Source organism: Barbus barbus, assembly GCF_936440315.1.
Source record: "Barbus barbus genome assembly, chromosome: 38".
Lineage (NCBI taxonomy): Eukaryota > Metazoa > Chordata > Actinopteri > Cypriniformes > Cyprinidae > Barbus > Barbus barbus.
In genome coordinates, this window is record NC_136716.1 from 15,543,415 (window position 1) to 15,566,696 (window position 23,282).

The 23,282-nt window shown below is 38.7% G+C and overlaps 1 protein-coding gene across 1 annotated transcript; it reads left to right on the forward strand.

Moving 5' to 3' along the window:
• Positions 1-935: 935 nt before the first annotated feature.
• On the forward strand, positions 936-22,312 carry LOC306858043 (glutamate dehydrogenase, mitochondrial-like). The gene is made up of 13 exons (XM_079398403.1): positions 936-1,718; positions 5,596-5,676; positions 5,845-5,900; positions 6,381-6,444; positions 7,434-7,528; positions 10,959-11,138; positions 12,354-12,491; positions 12,599-12,736; positions 12,824-12,904; positions 12,987-13,110; positions 13,827-13,918; positions 20,889-20,951; positions 21,295-22,312. Exons 1-13 carry the CDS (start codon positions 1,322-1,324, stop codon positions 21,412-21,414), a joined length of 1,629 nt encoding a protein of 542 aa, XP_079254529.1. The 5' UTR covers positions 936-1,321; the 3' UTR covers positions 21,415-22,312.
• Positions 22,313-23,282: the final 970 nt, after the last annotated feature.

Here is a 23,282-nt window from a genome sequence, read left to right on the forward strand (position 1 = left end):
CGGAATGACTTTAAAGTCTAGTAGTGTATGATCCTCGGTCGTGTAGTGATGTTTTCCTTTGTCACGATTTACAAAGTCGGTAAGTGTATGATGCCTGGTGTTTTAAAAATCCATTCAGATTTTAAAAGTCTGGAAAAGGGAGGGAGAAACTGGGAGGACTATAATGCTTTGTTATACTGCGTAAACGGAGCAAAACAAAAAATTAACACAAATAACAAAATAATGTATGATAGAATTTGTGTGCTAGTTTATACTTGATGAGTATGTACACTACGGATTTTTGTAAGTGATTTTAGTAGTAGTAGTGATATCCAGTTAAATAATAATATTTCCCTTGACATATCGCCGTTGCGCAAAGGGAGTCCCAAGTTCGAATCCTGGCTGGAGGACCTTTTCCCTACCCCGCACCCATGTCTCTCTCCCACTTAGCTTCCTGTCAGCTCTACACTGTCCTATGATAATAAAGGTAAAAATGGCAAAAAAAAAATAGGCCTATATGTAAATCATAATATTTCAGTAGAGAGCCTACCAACAGTATTAAAAATTATGTATTGATTAAGTTATTTAAAACAATACACTAAAACAATTCATGAGACATGATACGATACATCTACATCATGATACTATTAATGTTTCTAAAACGTCATTTTGAAAACACTGAAAACAATTTTTTTTTTAAGTGATATAAGTAAAAATAAATAATCTGTTTCTAATGTAGCCCCTTTTTTAGCACTGCGTTTGTTTGTAGTCTTTTGTCTTCTGGTTGAATATTTCCACGGAGATCTCACGAATTTATGAACGAACCGCTCGTTTTAAGATCTTACTGGTCTACTGACATTTGTTTTAAACATTACAATGCTCACGATAACGTTCGTTAACTCTACAATACATAAATCCACTTTACCAGCTAAATTACTCTTAGACAGCGATGCCATAGAAATATACAGAGCTACCGCACAAACGGAAGTTCGAAGACAATATTGTAAAGATGGTGACGCGCTTGTTTCGCTGGAGAGGTCAATATTGAATGTAGCTGAAAGAATCCGAGATTCAAAAGTAGCGGGCGCGTTTCCTCCTCCCTCCTGACACTCGGTGACCTTGCGTATGCTCGCGCGACACCTCCAAACACGCCGCTGCCTTTTAAAGCGCGAGACGGCATGAGCACTGTCACTTTGACGCTGAACGAGGCAGGTTCGGGAGCTTCTGTAGTCTCGTTCATTTACCCCCTTTTACGTTTCCCATTTTCACCTCGTCGAATACCCATCATCTTTTAATTTCGTCTTTCTCCATTGTGCCGTAATTTTCAAAGCCCCTTGTCGCCATGTACCGGTATTTCGGGGAGCTGCTGACTCGCGGAGCGGGAAACGCTTTGGCCTCGGGATGCGTCGAGTCCGCTCTGCCGGCTTCCTCATCTCTGCTGCGGGTGCGTCACTACAGCGATGCCGCTGACAAAGAAGATGACCCGAACTTCTTCAGGATGGTGGAGGGCTTCTTCGATCGCGGCGCTGCTATTGTGGAAAACAAGCTGGTGGAGGACCTGAAGACCCGGGAGACCCCGGAGCAGAAGAGACACCGTGTGCGGGGGATCCTCAGGATCATCAAGCCCTGCAACCACGTCCTGAGCGTATCCTTCCCCATCAAGAGAGACAACGGAGAATGGGAGGTTATCGAGGGTTACCGGGCACAACACAGCCAGCACAGAACTCCCTGCAAAGGAGGTAAGAGATATTGTTTTTATACCGTGCAGTAAGAAGGCATAATATATCAGTTTACGTTTTTTGTGCAACAAGATGTTTCACAGCAGTTTCGGTTTGCATTGTAAGTGCATTCATGCATTCATTCACTTGCAAATCAAGGTGTACTCTTTTATTCATTTTATAATGTTTTGTACGTCTTTTAAACGTAGTATTTGTACAGATTTGACTAGTGCTGCCCTGTCAATAATGCATCACCTTGCACGTGCACAGGTGTATGTATCACCTGGTGAGAGAAGCCAGACACGTTGTAGGCAGGTATTTAGGACTCCCCACCCCCAATTTATTGTTGTATGGTTTCATTCCAATTGACTTCTATTGTGAAATATTATATAATAATCAAATGAAACTTATTCGGAACCTTTTGCTGTTACAACTTCAGTTTTTAACTTGGCATAATCCAAAACAACAAAAAATGCATAATTCTATTTTTTTATGAAATATAGCATTCCACAACTTTATAACAGTTTTGCAGAGTCGCAGCATAACACCACCCTTGCTTGTGTTATTTCTTAAACTTTTACAATATATTGTTATTACTATTACATTTTACTACACAATAATTACAGATTATTCAATTTCACATGTCAGGTTTGAAATCAGGTTCACATGTCAAACTTCCTATTTCAAATGAAACAGAATGGCAAAAATCATACAGCCCGATTAAGAGGTTTAGGGACCTCAAAATATGCTTCCTGCTTGACATGTTTATTAGTCATTAATGTGAACATTTCATTTCAACTGTTTATACTAACTTGCAACAGATTGTACCCTTATGCCAAACAAGGGCAACAAGTTGTCTCAAGTCAACTGTGTTTTCAGTACACAAAGAATCATTCATGTCATTCGGTTGGGGTTTAGAAGGTTAATTCGAATTAGGTTAATAAACATTTGCCTGGGTGCTAGCTGATAAGGAAGTGTTTGACACACAGTCTATAATGTATCAAAAGAGATGTGATGCATTTACTTTCTGTGATTGAACAACATGCATATACTCCAATTAAAGGGGTTTACGCCTATACCGAGGCACATCCTCTTGTTGTAAATCATGGGAGGCCCACAGGATCACATTCATTCTTACCAGCAGATGTTAAGAAGCAGTGGTCATCAAGAGATTGAGGCCGTGCAGGGTGGGAGGGGGAGATGTCATCATGGCACTGCATTGTGGGTGATTTGTGGGGTGACGTGTCGTGAGAGAGAGTTGTAAGGGTGGATATGGGGGTGGAGCTCAGGCGCTCTGGCTCGTCATCTATGTGACGGGATATCTTTAAAGGATATTAATGTGATTGCAGCTATGCAACAATATGAAATTACGAGTAGGTCTGTTTGACAAAAATCTTGTGTGTTTGAAAAGTTGTCATTCTCTCTTGTGTCTTGTAGTGAGTCAGTAATTTTACTTTTCCACGAGAAAGATACTGATCGCCTTTTTTACTTTAAAGTGCTTATAGTTCACCCCGTCTATTTTCTAAATGTATGTTTTTGATGTTATTGTGAAAAATTCATGCTTGTTTTACTTACCACCCCTCCAAGGTCATGATCATCTGCCTCCATATTTAAATGCAACGCCCACATTTCAAAATCCAATCAACCAGTTTTGCAAAAAAAAAAAACAAGTCCCCACCATCTTTTTCCATAGTGCATTACATTCAGATGTACACCACAATATGGAAAATAAAATATGTACTTCCATTTCATTATAACTTTAATGAACACCATCAATGTGAATCTGATAAGACCAGTGCTAACAAGCATGTCAGTGCAACAACCTTTTTTTTAACGCATTACAAACCAATACCAGTTAGCAAATCTGTTAAGTGTGCATACGTTTTGAATGTCATGCATAAAATACCTCTTCAAATATTGGCTTTTGGTGCAAAGTGGGTAAATCATGATGAATCAGAAGACCAGCCAATCAGAAAAGCTTGCTGCTTGTAAATCATTTTGCATATTCAAGTGGCGTGTAGTTAAAATTTGCAAACGTCAGAAGTTGGCAAAACGTCCGACATCAAATGCAGCCCCTTTAATCATTCATGCAATGCAGAACCCTTTTTCTGCATGGCACAAAGACTATCACTGACAAAAGTGCTATGATTGACATTATCTATGTGTAATAGACAAGATTAGGTACACATTACAAAGTACAAGAGCAATTCAGTCAGCTAGCGCTCTGCATTTCATCATCTATTAGCGAAAGTCGTGCATGTGAATGTCAGAATCACTGGATCAGCAGAAATGCTTTGCTGTATATCCTGTATATGTGAGAGTAATGGAAAAAAAAAAAAGATGGCATGAGTCAGACTTGTGCAGGAAGTGCACATCCTGGTTATGCTCAAGCACATTTGGCTCGCTAGGTGGAGTCGAAGGAGATGCTGGATAGGTTTCCTCCTGTGTGTGTTTTTTCTTTGTCCTTTGGATACTGTAGGTGATCTATGCTGAGTCATTCCTCCACTGAAGAGCCTCCACCATCTCCCTCACATCGTTTTCCCCTCCTCTGTGTGTGTATAAAATGAAGACCATTTCAGCTATAGCGGAAAAAGCACATATGTTCAGCGTGTGAGCTTTTAAACGCAGACAAAAAGACACCCACAGGGGCTGATTTTCTTATGGCCTTTTCAGCAATAAAAAGACCATGATCAGTGTTTTAGTTATGTTGGCAGCTTTCTCACTTCTATTATGAACATTAGAGCACATAATTTCACTCATTTGGGCCAGACATCATCATTTGCATTTACAGAAGCATTGTGAATTAATACACTTATTAAATAACTGATTATTCCCAGTCTAATTTTCTACTGCTAATGCAGGATGGCAGTTTGTTATTTATGTTTATTGTAAAAGGGATTGATATGTCTGCCAGGCTGTGTGGCAGTGTGTGTCAGACACAGACACACTCATTCACACCGTCAATCAAGATTCATGATGTAGCCTGGCAGAGGAGCTGACTGAATACAGAGTCATTGCAGCCTCCGGCCCAAAACACACATACTTACAAATACACAGGACTCCCCCTACACACATGACATTCAGATAACCTTTGCCTCACCAGGTTGTACAGAACACTGTGTGCTTTCCTTTTGAAATATTTTTTTCCCATTTTATTTTGTGTTATTAAATGCGTCCTTTTGATTGCAGAGTTAAATGTAATTAAAATCTACATGCAAACTTGATTCATTCATTGCTAAGCAATTATTTCCATAATTATAAATTATATATTCATTGTTGCACAATAGGACACACAGTTTGTCATTGAAAAAAAATCATTGTGTGCTCAAGGTGTGTGTAGCATATACAGTATGCTTTATTAGTCTCTGTGCCTTTGAGGTCACGTCCGTGCTGTGGCTTGCTTTAGGAAGCCAACATTAGGCACCAGCTTCTCTAAAAGGGAGTTATGGTAGCACCTGTCCTAATGGAGCGTGACCAGAGCACACAAGTTGAGCTGCAATTTTAGCTGCATAGCTGGAAAAGGTGACCTGTGTCCTTTGAACATGAGCTGGCACAAAAAAATTCTTAAAATGGTCTTGGTTTATTACTAAACTGCACTTAAAAAAAAGAAATTGTATTACAATGTAGCCGTTTGTTTTCTTGTCTTCATTTAGTATTCATTAAGTCTGACATCATCTTTTATTCTGTCCTGTTTATCCTCATTCAATTTAGCATGAAGACAGCTAAAACTGACCAGAAGTCTATACAGTTTCAGAGTGTCTGTTTGTGCAAGCCCATTGTGTGTGTTCTCGGTGTTTTACATCCTCCTTTGAGTTTGAGGTTTTTGTAACCAGTTGACTCCTTGTAATGGCTTTGATTAAACCCAGTTTCATGGGCCTTTTTGCTTGTCCTTTTTCAGGTATTCGGTACAGCATGGATGTGTCTGTGGATGAAGTTAAAGCGTTGGCCTCCTTGATGACGTACAAGTGTGCTGTTGTCGGTAAGCTTTGTGTTTTTCTCCCCAACATCAAGTTGGAGTGAATTCTTCTTCTGCATTGTGCATTAGATCTCTCTTACACTCAAATACATTGTTTTTAATAAGTCACTGAGTTATATTCGATTCAGAAAATCCTTTATCCTTATAGATTATACATTATTTATCTTCTAGACGTGCCATTTGGTGGAGCTAAAGCTGGAGTGAAAATCAACCCCAGGAATTACTCTGTAAGTACCCAACATGTATGTCTAGACTCTGAGCACACAGATTCCTGAAATAACTCTTTATCATGTCTGTGGGGTTTGTTTGCCTTTTTCATGGGCTCAATGAAGCGGAAACAAAACCTTTCCCTTTAAAATGGGCATTGCTCCCTGATTGGATGAAGTCCTGAATAAAGAGTCTAATGAGTTTCAATGAGCAGCAGTAGATCTTCCTTGTTTGTTCTGTTTAATATGTGTTGAGTCTGTGGGCCTTTCTGAACCTTATTACTCCAAGGGGTGAGATCTTTCTTTCTCTCTTTAAACAGTTTCTCTGAGGAATGACTTTAGGGAAATGGACATGCTTGGAGAGCAGTCTTTTAAAACCAGACATACATGGAGCTTCTGTTTTTTTACTTTTATGGTTGTCATAAGCTATATGGGGCCAAAAATATATATAATTTAAAAAAAAGTTTATTTAAAAAAAACTATTTTTTTTGTGCTGTTCAGGATAACGAGTTGGAGAAAATCACAAGAAGATTCACCATTGAGCTGGCCAAAAAGGGATTCATTGGTGAGTTTGATTCATTTGTGCTTTTTGACCACACTGTTTTAAATACCACACATGACCCCTGCATCAAGACCTCCGTGAAAATATAACACAATATACTGTACTGTCCAAAATTTTGGGGGTTTAAGTAAATTAAACTTTTATTTAGGAGAGACACATGACTCTACAGTTATGAAATTACATATTAAATTACATATTTCAAAAATGTTCATTTTAACTTTATATTCATCAAAGAATCCTGAAAAAATATATCGTTTCCACAAAAATATTAGGCAGCACAACTGTTTCAACATTGATAAACAAATGTTTTTTTGAGCACCATATCAGCATATTTGAATGATTTCTGAAGGATCATGCTTTCTCATGTCTTTCATGCATCTTATGTGTTTTACTGCATTTTTAATCAGATAAGAGACTTTTTTTAAAAACAAGATGCCTTTTGTAATATCACTACATTGCAACAGTTCTGGAGATATCAGGAAATCCTCAGGCAATTATTAACTTTGCTTCCGTGCTCTTTTAACCCGGAAGAGCTTCAGGACCTCGGTGCTGTCAAAAATAAGTCCCACTGTGTGCTTCCCTGCCCCCTTTGGAGCTGTTTTTGGAAATGTATTCAGGGTGCAAGGCTGTCTGCATAGCTGTTTATCTGGATGCCTTCCCTGTTTTCCTGGCCAAAGCAGCTGGCAGTGGTATGGGGGAAGAGCAGTGTGCCCTCACAGCGTCAGAGTGGGCACTGAAACTCCAGCTCTCCATTAAAACACAAGCTGCCTACTCAGATCATTTATTGCATTACCTCTTAAAAGACTTTTTCTCTGAGATGTGCAATCAAGCATTCATATTAAAGTACAATTAGTGTAGTTCATGATAACCGATGCAAAACCTGAGTGGACCCTGTGCCTGGTCACATGACCACTGTCTGCTTTCATTAGACAATTTGAGCTGACAAGTTGTAAAAATATGTCTTCTCTCCCTTCCCTGTTCTTTCCACTCAGGACCTGGCATTGACGTACCTGCCCCTGACATGAGCACTGGTGAGAGGGAAATGTCCTGGATCGCTGACACCTATGCTAACACTATTGCCCACACTGTAAGCAGCCATCTACTTTATTAAATTTTTAACCATGCCCATAAAACTCCCATTGAGGTTTTTCCTTTATCACTTGTAGATTAACATGCCTAGCCTCTTTTAACCAAACCGAAATGTTAAAAAGCATATACCATAAAGGATATTTGAGCAATAAGTGTTACAAAAACAATAGAGGTTAGAGTCTTCAGTAAGAAGTAATTCTTTAACCATTATCTTTATCATCAACCTTACACCCTTTGTTTGTCTGTCTCTGATAGTATTATGCTATCTATATGACAGACTGAGAAATGTTTACCTTTGTGCTCTATTAAATGGATAGGTCATGGCTTTATTTGCACAGACAATAGGAACCAGATTGCTGTCTTGTTATATACATATTTTAGAGTTTTTCCTTTTTGTGATATGATTTTGGATGACAGCCTCAACTAGCACAGAAAGAGAACAAAGCTGGGCCATTTATGTATGAAGACTCCTTAAAGGAACACTCCACTTTTTTTGGAAATAAGCTCATTTTACAACTCCCCTAGAGTTAAACAGTTGAGTTTGACCATTTTTTAATCCATTCAGCCGATCTCCGGGTCTGGTGGTAGCACTTTTAGCTTAGTTTAGCATAGATCATTGAATCTGATTAGACCATTAGCATCTCGCTCAAAAATGATCAAATATTTTTCCTATTTAAAACTTGACTCTTCTGTAGTTACATCGTGTACTAAGACTGACGGAAAATGAAAAGTTGCGATTTTTCTGGACCGATATGGCTAGGACTAGTACTTTTTTTTGTTTACTCACCAGACTGATAATACTAGGCGTCTGTCTGTCTGTCTGCTTACTGTTTGCCAAGTAAAGAGATTAAATTATTGCAAACCCTTTACTTGTATCTATGTTCTTTCGTACATTTTCCTTGTTAAATATCAGCTGCTTTGTTTAAAAAAACCGTACATTAAAGCTGAAATACAGCTGAACGATGACAACAATAACGTACAATCACTAGACTAGTGATCAAATCGCTTTTAACAGTTTATTTTACAGACTTTATTTTAAAGTCTTCCCTTTTTCTTTTTTTTTTTTTTACAAAACCTTTTGCTCTCTAGAAACCAGTTTTAGTTGAAAATATGTTAAAAATAAGTCTTAACATTATAAACACTGAATTAATACCAACATATGAAATTAAATTAATGACAGAAAGAATGTTGGACAATAAATGTATAACAGGAATAACATCTTGACAGTAAACTGTTTTTGCAGTATTGTCTTATTAATGTCCCTTAAAGGAAGACTGTACAAAATCAGAGTTTCACAGCATCAGAGTTTCGCCTCTTGGTCTTCTAAACTCTTTGGTAGAGCTTTGTTTGGAGCCCGAGTCTGCGCAGTAGTGTCGTGAGGTGGAGCTGCGGAATCAAACTCCCGCAGACCCAATCAACCATAACGACACGCCCCGTTTTTATAGCATCAAATTACTAGCTAAAATCAAACTCATCACAAAAAAAACAATTCAATGACTGTGTTAAACAATATCCAGCTTTACTGATCCTGAAAGGATCCTTTGGATGATAGATTTTTGCCAAGTCAGGCTGTGGAGAAGGCAAGAGTCCAGTCACATCCAAGCACAATGTCACCCTGGAAACAATTTGACCTCCGAGTGCATTTTATGTAACATTAACTTTTCTGTTGATGTATTTAATATGTATTCTGTGACCAACAACTTGTCACAGCTAGAAAAATTTACTCTAGAGAGGAGCATTTTGCTAAATATATAACATATTCATTATTTTTACTGGGCTTCAAGATTTATGTTTGAATAAATTAGTGTAATTTAAGTGTTTGTATACAGATGAGTTAATTTTAACCTTCGTTGTTATGATGATAATAATAATAATAATAATGTAGTACTAACAGACTTTACATTGTTAGTTGAGATTTTTTTCCTTGAGAAAATTTGCCATGTACTATACCTGATATATATATATATATACAAAATAATTAATAAAAAAGTTAAATAATCGATATTGAATTTGAATTGAAATTTAATCGAATCGCAAGCTTGTGAAGCAATATCGAATCGTGAAATCTGTGCCAAAACCCAGCCTTAATGGCTGATAACAAATACATGGAATATATTAAATTTCTATACAATTTTATTCAAATAAATTTGAAATAAAACACTAAAAACTAAACGTTTTCTAAATGCTACCAGTAAAGTGAATTTAGTCATCAATGTACAGTATTTGAGTTAAAAAAACATTTTTAATGGTTTTTGTTTTAGTTAGCTATAACGTTGATCTAAATGTAAAAATATGGGGGGGGGGGGGGGGGGGGGGGGGCATGAAAAGTCTATTATCGACTGTCACTGACTAATTAAAAACGTTGCTTGGCCAAAAGCTGATGTGTTTCAGACACAAGGGAAACTCTGTCACTGTTCTACAAGGGAACAGTAAATGATTGATGGCATCAGTGAACTGAGATACAGTTTATAAAGTATTATTCGCTAATACTGCAGTCTCAGCAGATTTGCATGTGCACAGCGGTAGTTGAGGGAAATATTGCATAAGCTTAGACTTTTCAAACATGCAGATCAACTAAATGTCCAGCAGTAATGAGATACTTTGATTTCTCTTCTCAGCCCAGCAAATGTTTGATTATGATGCATACTGTATGTGTACGTTTAGTATGGCTGTACACATGTTTGGAGGTTAACAAGGTTGCTGTAATGCATATAGTATGTTATTGAGATGTCTGTCCCCTGCAGTAACCTCTACCCTGGCCACTGGTTGTTGTGCGTCATCTGTGAGTGGAGCACAAGTTTCCTGTCTCGATGACGTTTCCTCATTCAGTGACATAAATAGGGCTATAGCTGCCCTTTGGGCAAGCTTGCAAGCTGCGCTTTGGAGTGTGACCCCTCTCACATACCCTTACGACAGCACAAGACCCCTTCACACCAATCCAAGAGCTCTGGTTGTTAGTGTATCACATGTTGTCCTCATCCTACCCTCTGAACAGCCCCGACTGGTGTTTGTGTTTTTGGATAAGAAACGGATAACCAGTGTTGGCTGAAGTGTTGAGTTGAGAACCAAGCGCTGATTTTTATTCAGAACAGGTTTCATTTAAAAAAAATTCTGGAACTGATTTCCATGGCAATCAGTTTCATTAATCCTTCCTCTTTAATGTAGAGTTAAAGATACACATTCATAACATTGTTTTTTTTTGTTTCATTAACAAACTTTTTTTTTTTATAGTTTTAGTACATCATGCATTTTTATTTTCAGTCAATGTTTATTAAATGTCAAGAAACAAATATTTTTTAAAGCTTTAGTTTTACAGCAGTTAACTATATTAACTGTTGCATTTTAGTTTTTATGTGTGTTGCCACAGCTGAAAGAATAATACATTAATTGGCCCATTTTTTTGTGTGTGTGTCTCTCTTTCTCTGTAGGATATCAATGCCCACGCCTGTGTGACGGGTAAACCCATTAGCCAGGGTGGTATCCATGGCAGAATCTCAGCCACTGGTCGTGGAGTCTTCCATGGCATTGAGAATTTCATCAATGAAGCCTCCTACATGAGCAAACTGGGCCTGACCCCTGGATTTGCTGATAAAACCTTTATTATTCAGGTATAAACGACAATTTGAACAGTTGGACTGACAGTTTCAACTTCACTTTAACTAGTTTTCTTACTGTATTTGAATGATTGGCCCTTAGTTTTTCAATATAATAAAGCTTCACTGGTAGAGTGAAGTAACTCAAATAGAGATGTTTAGCAGAATGTTCATGCTGCTCTTTTTCATGCAGTGAAACCTTATTGTTACCAGGAATGTTTGACCAGGAGCACAAAGAAAAGAGCTATAATATTGTGTTAGTAATTAAGTTATATGGACTGCTTTGTTGTTTTTGGAACATGACTGCCACTGATCAAAACATGTTTTCATTTTATGGAAAGAAGCATTCTCAATATTATACAAAATGCATGCTTTTGTGTGGCACATTAGAAAGTCATCCCGGTTCGTAACGTAATGAAGGTGAGTAAACGATTAGAGTATTAGATTAGAGTAAATATTCTGTCACTCTTGCTGTCACAAAAAGGAAGAGTTAATAATATGTCAGCATCTAGTACATCTCATTTCCTTAATCACATGCTGTTTGAATCCCACCGCAAATAGCTGCTCTGCTTTACAGCTCTGAAATCTGTTGATGTTACCATGAACCAGCAGGTTTATTTTCTAGGATTAAGATTAAGAGTTGGTTTGTTGCAGTCTTTGGGTTCTAATGAATTTCAGTCTTAATCACAGTGCGCTCAAAACTCTTAAAATCAGTCAGTGCAGCCCAGACTACAGAGGGAAGGGATTTTCATCAACTGTTGCTCTGGGATTACTGCCTCAGAAATTACATTTTCTTTCTAATGATTGACTGCCATGTGTAGCGAAGAGACAAGAGAAGATGTTGTCACGTGTTATGGGTTTAGAGCAGTGCAGAGAAGAGATAGCCTAGTCATTAGTATCAAACAAAGCCTCCGGAGAGGAGTGCATTAGATAATTCTGTTGAACTGAGTTGGTATGACTGCTTCCCATTTGTCCTTTTGTAATATGAGCAGCTATATTCATTTCCCCTTTCGACATGCACATGACATCTTGCCAGAAATTCCTTTGTGGTGAATAGGCTTCCCAGTATAAGCCATTTCCAGTATTTCTGTTATAATTATGAAAAAGATCATGACCATTGATTGCTAGTCTATGCTTAATCAAACCACACGGGGGCGCCATTGCCACAAAAAACAAAACCGGGTTATGTTTTTACCACAACTTATTCTAGTTTCTTATCCTATCATGCAGGGTTTTGGTAATGTGGGTCTGCATTCCATGCGTTACCTCCACCGTTATGGTGCCAAGTGTGTGGGAATTGCTGAAATCGATGGCAGCATCTGGAACCCCAAAGGCATGGACCCCAAAGAGTTGGAGGACTACAAACTGGTCAGTTAAGAGTCCTTTTACAATTGCTTTTCTGATTCCATGGTGAGAATTCACCCTTCTTTCTGTACCTAAACTGTTTTTTGAATATATTTGTGCTTTCTCTTTAGCAACATGGTACCATTGTGGGCTTCCCCAACTCGCAGCCATATGAGGGTAACATTCTGGAAGCTGAGTGTGATATCCTCATCCCTGCAGCTGGAGAGAAACAGCTGACCAGGAAGAACGCTCACAATATCAAAGCTAAGGTCTGACACCAACAGCATCGTCCAGATGTGATTATTATGCTTAAATGCTCTTCACCAGTGTTGAACATATCCTTTTTATTGCTTCAGATTATTGCTGAAGGTGCTAATGGTCCCACTACACCAGATGCTGACAAGATCTTCATAGAGAGGAACATCATGGTCATTCCAGTAAGAGAACAACATTCTCTCAAACTCTGTTGTGCTTCAGGAAAGTAGAAATAGGAATAATGATTTATATCTTGATGTGCAGGACATGTACCTGAACGCTGGAGGTGTCACAGTCTCCTACTTTGAGTGGCTGAAGAACCTGAACCACGTCAGCTACGGTCGTCTGACCTTCAAGTATGAGAGGGACTCCAACTACCATCTGCTGAGTATGTGTTTAAACTTCCTCCAACCGCTCTATCAGCCTCAGTCACTCAGAGTAGCAGCATGAAATCAATGGACTTGCATAGTTACATTATTCAAAGCTATGGTCTGCCAACAGGTATCTTTATCTCTTCAGAATGTTCTCTGTAACACCCTTATGTGTTCTCGTTTTTCTTCATTCCCTTTCTTTTCATCACTCCCTCCCTTTTAGCACTTATTCTTGGCATGCGGGCAGACCTGATGCAAAGCTTCCTATAGCAGTTTGAATCACCTCTGCTCTTGTGTGCTATATGTACTGGGTCACATGGCACAGATTCTCTTTGTCTTTGTCTCCTTGGTTATGCAAATTTAGTGTCAAAGCCTGCTGGCCCTTCAAGAAATGATCTGTTAATGTCATTTGCAGTAATTAGATGGGATGGAAACCAGAGTGATAAAGCTGCTTTTGAAGAGATGTGACAGTTTGACAGAATTAAGTTGACTGATAACATTACAGTAATGGTACCAATATGTGGTCCCTTTTAACACAAATCAGTGCAGAACAAAATTCAACTTTAAGATTATAAACATCTAAAACATTTTTCAAAAATGTGCTTTGTAAATGAGTGACAATTTCTGCTCAGAAACAGCATGTGCATTTTTTTCAAGCATCACTCTTACAACCTTTGCTTAAACAGAAGGAATTTGAATAATTGATCAATCTGTCTTTTTTTCTTTTGTCTAGTGTCTGTGCAAGAGAGTCTTGAAAGGAAGTTTGGAAAGCAGGGTGGCCCCATCCCCATTGTTCCCACTGCTGATTTCCAGGCCCGTGTAGCTGTAAGTGTCCATAATATTTTACCTTTATTGCCTTGTATGTTTATGTGTGTGCCTTTTATTTAATGTATATATATTTTTTCTTTTATCTTTTTACATTCTACTAATGATCTGTTTATTCCTTTTTTTATTTTATAGAATTATTTTTTAGATATTATCAAATGCATTTATTATTTATTTTAATTGTTGTCTACACTGCTGAAATCAGATGTTTTTTAACACTTACATTTTTTTCCCCCAGTTTTATGTATATATTTATTTAATGCATTTTATATACAGTGCCCTCAAAGTATTGGAACAGTGAGGCAAATTCCTTTATTTTTGCTGGAGACTGACAACATTTGGGATTGATATCAAAAAATGGATATGAGATGAGAGATTAACATTTCAGCTTTTATTTACAGGTATTTTCATCTGGATCTGATACACAACTTAGAAGATAGCACCTTTTGTTTGAACCCACCCATTTTTCATGTGAGCAAAAGTATTGGAACGGATAGAATTAGCATGGATTAAAGTGAAAAAGACTTAATATTTAGTTGCAAATCCTTTGCTTTCAATAACTGCATCAAGCCTGTGACCCATTGACATCACCAAACTTTTGCATTCTTCTTTTGTGATGCTTTCACCGCAGCCTCTTTCAGTTTTGGGGGGTTACTCCCTTCAGTCTCTTCTTTAGCAGGTAAAATGCATACTCTACAGGGTTTAAGTGAGGAGATTGACTTGGCCAGTCTAAAACCTTCCACTTCTTGCCCCTGATGAATGCCTTTGTTGTTTTGGGTCATTATCTTGCTGCATGATGAAGGATCTCCCAATCAGTTTGGTTGCATCTTTCTGTAAATTGTCAGACAAAATATTTCTGTAGACTTCTGAGTTAATTTTGCTGCTGCCATCATGTGTTACATCATTAATGAAGATTAATGAGCCTGTCCCAGAAGAAGCGATGAAAGCCCAAGCCATTACATTACTTGTGTAATGTGTACTATAATGTACACCTGTGTACACTGTGTTTCAGATGAGCTTGTATGTTTGGGATCATGAGCAGATCCTTTCTTTCTCCAAACTTTAGCTTTTCCATCACTTTGGTCCATAAAATCAGTCCATAAAACCTTGTCCCAGAATTTTTGAGGCTCGTCTCCTATTCTTCTTGCTAATGAGTGGTTTGCATCTTCTGGTGTAGCCTCTGTACTTTTGTTTATGAAGTCTTCTGCGAACAGTAGATTGGGATACCTTCACTCCTGCCCTCTGGAGGTTGTTGCTGATGTCACTAACAGTTGTTTTAGGGTCTTTCTTTACAGCTGTCACAATGTTTATTTTTTCCTTGATCTACCCGTTCGAGGTGTGTTACTTAGTACACCAGTGGTTTCTTTCTTCCTCAGGAGATTCCAAATGGTTGTACTTGCTATTGCCAGTGTTTGTGCAATGGTTTGATTGATTTTTCATCTTCTCTCAGCTTCACAATTTCTAGTTTTTCACCCATAGACACCTCTCTGGTTTTCATGTTGGTTACACGTCTAACTAACTATAAATACAGTCTGCATGGATCTGAAACTGAGCGCAGACATTCAGTGCTATTTATTGTTTGAATAATCAATTAATTGGACACACCAGGGCAACAAAAACACCTGTTAGTCACATGTTCCAATACTTTTGGTAACATGAAAAATGGGTGGGTGCAAACAAAAGGTGATATCTTCTAAGTTGGATCTTTAGATCCAGATGAAAATACCTGTAAATAAAAGCTGTTAATCTCTCATCTCATATTCATCTTTTGACGTCAAACCCAAATGTTTTCAGTCTACAGCAAAAATAAAGGAATTGACCTTACTGTTCCAATACTTTTGGAGGGCATACATACAGTTGGGCAAAAAAGTATTTAGTCAGCCACCAATTGTGCAAGTTCTCCTACTTAAAAAGATGAGAGAGGCCTGTAATTTTCATCATAGGTACACTTCAACTATGAGAGACAGAATGGGGGGGAAAGAATCCAGGAAATCAAATTGTAGGATTTTTAATGAATTAATTGGTAAATTCCTCGGTAAAATAAGTATTTGGTCACCTACAAACAAGCAAGATTTCTGGATCTCACAGACCTGTAACTTCTTCTTTAAGAGGCTCCTCTGTCCTCCACTCATTACCTGTATTAATGGCACCTGTTTGAACTTGTTATCAGTATAAAAGACACCTGTCCACAACCTCCACCAAACTCCACTATGGCTAAGACCAAAGAGCTGTCGAAGGACACCAGAAACAAAATTGTAGACCTGCACCAGGCTGGGAAGACTGAATCTGCAATAGGCAAGCAGCTTGGTGTGAAGAAATCAACTGTGGGAGCAATTATTAGAAAATGGAAGACATAAAAGACCACTGATAATCTCCCTCGATCTGGGGCCCCACGCAAGATCTCACCCTGTGGGGTCAAAATGATCACAAGAACGGTGAGCAAAAATCCCAGAACCACACGGGGGGACCTAGTGAATGACCTGCAGAGAGCTGGGACCAAAGTAACAAAGGCTACCATCAGTAACACACTACGCCGCCAGGGACTTAAATCCTGCAGTGCCAAATGTGTCCCCCTGCTTAAGACAGTACATGTCCGGGCCCGTCTGAAGTTTGCTAGAGAGCATTTGGATGATCCAGAAGAGGATTGGGAGAATGTCATATGGTCAGATGAAACCAAAATAGAACTTTTTGGTAAAAACTCAACTCGTCGTGTTTGGAGGATAAAGAATGCTGAGTTGCATCCAAAGAACACCATACCTACTGTGAAGCATGGGGGTGGAAACATCATGCCTTGGGGCTGTTTTTCTGCAAAGGGACCAGGACGACTGATCCGTGTAAAGGAAAGAATGAATGGGGCAATGTATCGTGAGATTTTGAGTGAAAACCTCCTTCCATCAGCAATGGCATTGAAGATGAAACGTGGCTGGGCCTTTCAGCATGACAATGATCCCAAACACACCACCCAGGCAACGAAGGAGTGGCTTCGTAAGAAGCATTTCAAGGTCCTGGAGTGGCCTAGCCAGTCTCCAGATCTCAACCCCATAGAAAATCTTTGGAGGGAGTTGAAAGCCCCAAAACATCACTGCTCTAGAGGAGATCTGCATGGAGGAATGGGCCAAAATACCAGCAACAGTGTGTGAAAACCTTGTGAAGACTTACAGAAAACGTTTGACCTCTGTCATTGTCAACAAAGGGTATATAACAAAGTATTGAGATTAACTTTTGTTATTGACCAAATACTTGTTTTCCACCATAATTTGCAAATTAATTCATTAAAAATCCTACAATGTGATTTCCTGGATTATTTCCCCCCATTCTGTCTCTCATAGTTGAAGTGTACCTATGATGAAAATTACAGGCCTCTCTCATCTTTTTAAGTGGGAGAACTTGCACAATTGGTGGCTGACTAAATACTTTTTTTGCCCAACTGTATGTTTATTTTCAAAAACAGATCATTTAAAATGTTCAAAAATCATGTTTTTGATTTAGATGTTTTAATCTATTTTAAGTTATTTTTTAACCTAGTCCAAAAAAAAACCCCAGTTTGATTGAGATTAATTGGAAAGCACAATGAAAAAACATGATTTTTGAGAATTGTTAAAAACGAAGTTATGTTTTTGCAAATGAACTCTTCAGTGCTGGTTGAAACCACGGGTTCCATCCCATGCATGGTGTCACGGACGCCAACGTATCAGGGTGAGCCAGGCCTGTGTAACAGCCTTAGCCCCCTGGAAGAACCATCACTGGATGGAAAAGGGCGTGACCATGGTAATGGTTTGCAGGAGAAATGTCATGACAGATGCCTCCAACACAGGTTGGGGGGCGCTGTGCGAAGGCAAACCAACTTTTAGCCATTGGTCGAAAGTGGAGAAAGGGTTCCTCATCAACTGCTTGGAAATGCTAGCAGTATGTTGAGCCTGCCAGACCTAAAGGGACGCCACGTGCTAATCCGCTCGGACAGCATGTCATTGTCCGCAATCACCAAATTCTTCAATCTCTGCCTTCTGTTAGAGCATTTCCACAACATCCACATTTGCTAGGTTTTATAACCTGGACGCACCGGCTTTACAGGCCAGAGTCCTCTCTGCTTAGATGGGCGCACATATACTACTTTATGGGAACAATTCTGACGGTGAGTCCTTGACCGCGACGCGCTCAAGCTCTCTGGTTGGTTGCTTGCATACTTTCGGTCCTGGAAGTACCGAATATGTAAGAGTCATATGGAACGATCACCCAGGCCGGGCGTAACCTATGAGTTTAACCCGTTTTAGCCCTGGAGTATACTATTGTGCTTCCCTATGGGCAATTGAATGCTTAAGGAGGTACAGTCAGGTCCATAAATATTGGGACATCGACACAATTCTAAAATTTTTGGCTCTATACACCACCACAATGGATTTCAAATGAAACGAACAAGATGTGTTTTAACTGCAGACTGTCAACTTTAATTTGAGGGTATTTACATCCAAATCAGGTGAACGGTGTAGGAATTACAACAGTTTGCATATGTGCCTCCCACTTGTTAAGGGACCAAAAGTAATGGGACAATTGGCTTCTCAGCTGTTCCATGGCTAGGTGTGTTATTCCCTCATTATCCCAATTACAATGAGCAGATAAAAGGTCCAGAGTTCATTTCAAGTGTGCTATTTGCATTTGGAATCTGTTGCTGTCAACTGTCAAGATGAGATCCAAAGAGCTGTCACTATCAGTGACGCAAGCCATCATTAGGCTGAAAAAACAAAACAAACCCATCAGAGAGATAGCAAAAACATTAGGCGTGGCCAAAACAACTGTTTGGAACATTCTTAAAAAGAAGGAACGCACCGGTGAGCTCAGCAACACCAAAAGACCCGGAAGACCACGGAAAACAACTGTGGTGGATGACCGAAGAATTCTTTCCCTGGTGAAGAAAACACCCTTCACAACAGTTGGCCAGATCAAGAACACTCTTCAGGAGGTAGGTGTATGTGTGTCAAAGTCAACAATCAAGAGAAGACTTCACCAGAGTGAATAGAAAGGGTTCATCACAAGATGTAAACCATTGGTGAGCCTCAAAAACAGGAAGGCCAGATTAGAGTTTGCCAAACGACATCTAAAAAAGCCTTCACAGTTCTGGAACCAATATCAATTTGTACCAGAGTGATGGGAAGAGAAGAGTATGGAGAAGGAAAGGAACTGCTCATGATCCTAAGCATACCACCTCATCAGTGAGGCATGGTGGTGGTAGTGTCATGGCGTGGGCATGTATGGCTGCCAGTGGAACTGGTTCTCTTGTATTTTTTGATGATGTGACTGCTGACAAAAGCAGCAGGATGAATTCTGAAGCATTTTGGGCAATATTATCTGCTCATATTCAGCCAAATGCTTCAGAACTCACTGGACGGCGCTCCACAGTGCAGATGGACAATGACCCAAAGCATACTGCAAAAGCAACCAAAGAGTTTTTGAAGGGAAAGAAGTGGACTGTTATGCAATGGCCAAGTCAGTCACCTGACCTGAATCCGATTGAGCATGCATTTCACTTGCTGAAGACAAAACTGAAGGGAAAATGCCCCAAGAACAAGCAGGAACTGAAGACAGTTGCAGTAGAGGCCTGGCAGAGCATCACCTTCTGGTGATGTCTATGCATTCCGGACTTCAGGCTGTAATTGACTGCAAAGGATTTGGAACCAAGTATTAAAAAGTGAAAGTTTGATTTATGATTATTATTCTGTCCCATTACTTTTGGTCCCTTAACAAGTGGGAGGCACATATGCAAACTGTTGTAATTCCTACACCGTTCACCTGATTTGGATGTAAATACCCTCAAATTAAAGTTGACAGTCTGCAGTTAAAGCACATCTTGTTCGTTTCATTTGAAATCCATTGTGGTGGTGTATAGAGCCAAAAATGTTAGAATTGTGTCGATGTCCCAATATTTATGGACCTTACTGTATCTTATGCAGTCGTTCCTCTATCATATAACGGCGTGATTGAATTGAGTTCCCATATGCGTCTTTATCAAGACGCAGTATGAGTAGAGTATCGACAGGGAACGTACTCGGTTACTTTCGTAACCTTGGTTCCCTGAGATGCGGAACGAGTACTGCGTATTTTGCCGTGCTAGGTAGCTGCACGACTCAGTCGTCGCTTCAGTCGAAGTAATATGAGGATCCTATGGCCAAACGGCCGCTTGTATAGCCAGATGGCTCCACCCATTCTGGCGGGCTTCGTCGCCATAGGCTCGTGCAGCTCCGCTGCTGACCCATTGGTTCGTTTTTTACACACTGCATGAACCAATAGTTAGTGTAGTTTCACTGCGTGATTGAATAAGGCTTCAGTTCAGGAGAAAAAAAAGATTTTTTCCCATATGCGTCTTTATCAAGTAGTACTCGTTCTGTATCTCAGGGAACCGAGGTTACGAAAGTAACGGAGTACGTTTTCAACCATTAAGCTAAGCTTAAAGGTATAGTTCACCCCAAAAAATTTAATTTTGTCATTTACTCACCCTCATGTCGTTCCAAACTTGTATGAGTTTCTTTCGTTGAAAATAGATATTTTGAAGAATGCTGGTAATCAAATATGTGATGGTCCCCATTGACTTCCATGGTATGTCTTTCCCTACTGTGGAAGTCAATGGGGACCAACAACTGTTTCTGTCTTCAAAATTCTTCAAAGTATCTTCTTTTGTGTTCAACATAAGAAAGAAACTTATACACGTTTGGAATGACATGAGGGTGAGTAAATGAGTATTTTTTGGGTGAATTATTCCTTTAATCACTACGGTAACTGATGTTGATGTACTAGATATTGATTAGATTTCATTGTTTACAGAATGACAGAATGATGCTGTCAGTCCTAAAGATTTAATTTGATGATAAATTACACTTTTTGTGCTCTGTGAACAAAGCTTTGGAGTTCTCTCCAAGATCAGCAGTTTTTTAACCCTCATGTCATGTTTATGATTTGATGTGATGTGTTTGTCATACAGGGTGCCTCAGAGAAGGACATTGTGCACTCTGGTCTTGCCTACACCATGGAGAGGTCTGCCAGGGTAAGTTCCTTTTAATATCACTGAAAAGATTTGCATACTAAAGCTGACAACCATATAGGATTGTCATACCATCTGTAAAACAACACCAGGTAGAGCAGGAAATGCCCTTGACTCCACCTCAGCTGCATTATAACAGCGTTGTGTTGTCATAAAACAGCTGAAAGATCATTTTAACTCGTCTACAACGTTCAGCCCTCGCTTCAGGCAGATTTTAGTTTACCACCTCGCCCATTCCACAGATGTCATTATTGTTTATTAACGCTTTTTTTAACCCTCCATGCTTTGTAAAATAGTTTTAATGTAGTCAAACCTGTATTCATAAATTCATATTTTCCCTTTGCAGCAAATTATGCGCACAGCAAACAAGTACAACCTTGGCTTGGATTTGAGGACGGCAGCTTACGTCAACGCCATCGAGAAGGTCTTCAAGGTGTACAATGAGGCTGGCCTGACCTTTACATAAATGACCCAAACAAAAAGAAGACAAAATGTCCATTGACCTCTTGATTCCCCTTCATAACCTTTTTAACATAGCAGAGTTTACATCAGCCTAACCCCTGCTTCCTCTATTAAAACTCCCTCATGCTGTCATATCCCAGAAGCTCCGTCCTCATGAGTTTGAGAACTATACAGTGGTTTAATCTGTTCTGAGGCTGCAGTTTTCACTGCTTTGCTGTATGTGATGTGGTCTCAAAACAAACTGGCGCCAATAATCAGGTTTCTCAAGTGTGTCTTGTTGTAAACTTGTTTATTTCGTCCCTGATTTTTGTATTGATCTGTGGTAAACTAACATGGTCCCCTTCAAATGCAACTGTAGCGCACTGTTTTAAATGTCTGTTGATTTGTCATGTTGGCCCTGACTTCCTCTCGCCATGAAATATTAGTTCAACTTGGTGCATTTATGTCCTGGTAGGTTTTATTTACTTTTTTCTTATTGTTTGTTCTTGCAAACCATTTAAACATGGTTATTGCTACAGTAATTAAGAGTGTGAAAGATGCCTTGCACCTGTGAGCAGGAGTTTTTTACTCAGAGGAATTATTTTCTGTCACCATAGTTCATGTAGTGCATGACAAAGGCAAACCCAGCCATGATTTGCCTCATCTCAATGTTTTGACCTAGAAATGTAATTAAGTTCTAGCTGACAATGGTGCAGTACGTTTAGGTACAGATGTTTTTGTATCTCAGGCAGTTCACACCTCATAACTTTTAGAGATCTGTTAGTTGTTAAACCTAGAGGACCCGGGGCACTCGCGCTTAAATGAGAGCTGGAAGTTGCTCGCCAAGCTTATCTGCACCCATATCTGGAACTGTTTTGAAAATTTATATTGCCTTTTTGTTGGGAATAAAACCAGTTATCATTTATTGTGTTGTATTTATTTTTCTCAGTGTCACCAAAATACCACGTGTATCACTTGGTTAAATAAATTCTCCGTTATGTGAATCATTTTCCCGTTCCTGTCATGTCATTATCCTGGAAGCAAATTAAATTATTGGTCATTTAAAAATTGAGTGAATTTTAAAAAATTTAACTACTTTGACTGGTGTGACTATTGACGTTTTTTCCATGTTTTCTTTTTTCTTTTTCTTTTTTGTTGACATTTTTTCAAATCAAAACTTTAAATAAAACTGTTTTCTTGGAATCAATCGTTTTAGTTGGTACAATTAAAAAAAAACAACTTATTTTTTAAAATGATTTCTCTTGTCTTTAACTCTACTTCTACAAAATTATTGCAATCAGATGTGGGGTTTTTTTGGTGCTTCTTTTCAATACAGGAAGGTGCACTACTACTATTTTATACATGCAACTACTGAAAATGAAAACAATTTAATACATTTCCAAAAAATGCAATATCCTATTTGTGAACTTTGAGTTGCAGTTCATGTTTAAACTCATGATCATGACATGACTAGAATGCACTAGTCCATTTATAAGGTTTTTATTTTTTTAATGTCCTTTCAACTAGCTAAAATCAGTTCCTGAAGGAAATCGTTTTAGTCGGATAACAACAACACAAACACCAGAAAGTATTAATAACAGATTTTATTTCTGTGATTTTTAAAAATTATTTATTTTTGTGTGTTTTTAGCTGGTTTGTCTTATCTTAAAACATGATATCATGTTTGTCAATATTACAGAAATAATTTCAAACATTGAAAACAACAACTTTGCCTTGTAAACTAACTCAATCTCTCACTGAGCAACAACCCTTTAGTTCTTTATTTCCATCATGTTAAGCATCAATTTTATTTCATGGTTTATCGTTGGTTTTGGTTAACTTATAATTATAACAGAAATAGCATAGAAATTCATTCTGAAATTATGCATTCTA

Bases quoted from the DNA above. Each gene is read 5' to 3' on its own strand.
- LOC306858043 (XM_079398403.1), top strand. From the start codon at position 1,322: ATGTACCGGTATTTCGGGGAGCTGCTGACTCGCGGAGCGGGAAACGCT. The intron at 12,737-12,823 runs GTCTGACACCAA...TTATTGCTTCAG, and splicing joins CTCACAATATCAAAGCTAAG to ATTATTGCTGAAGGTGCTAA. The intron at 20,952-21,294 runs GTAAGTTCCTTT...TTCCCTTTGCAG, and splicing joins CCATGGAGAGGTCTGCCAGG to CAAATTATGCGCACAGCAAA.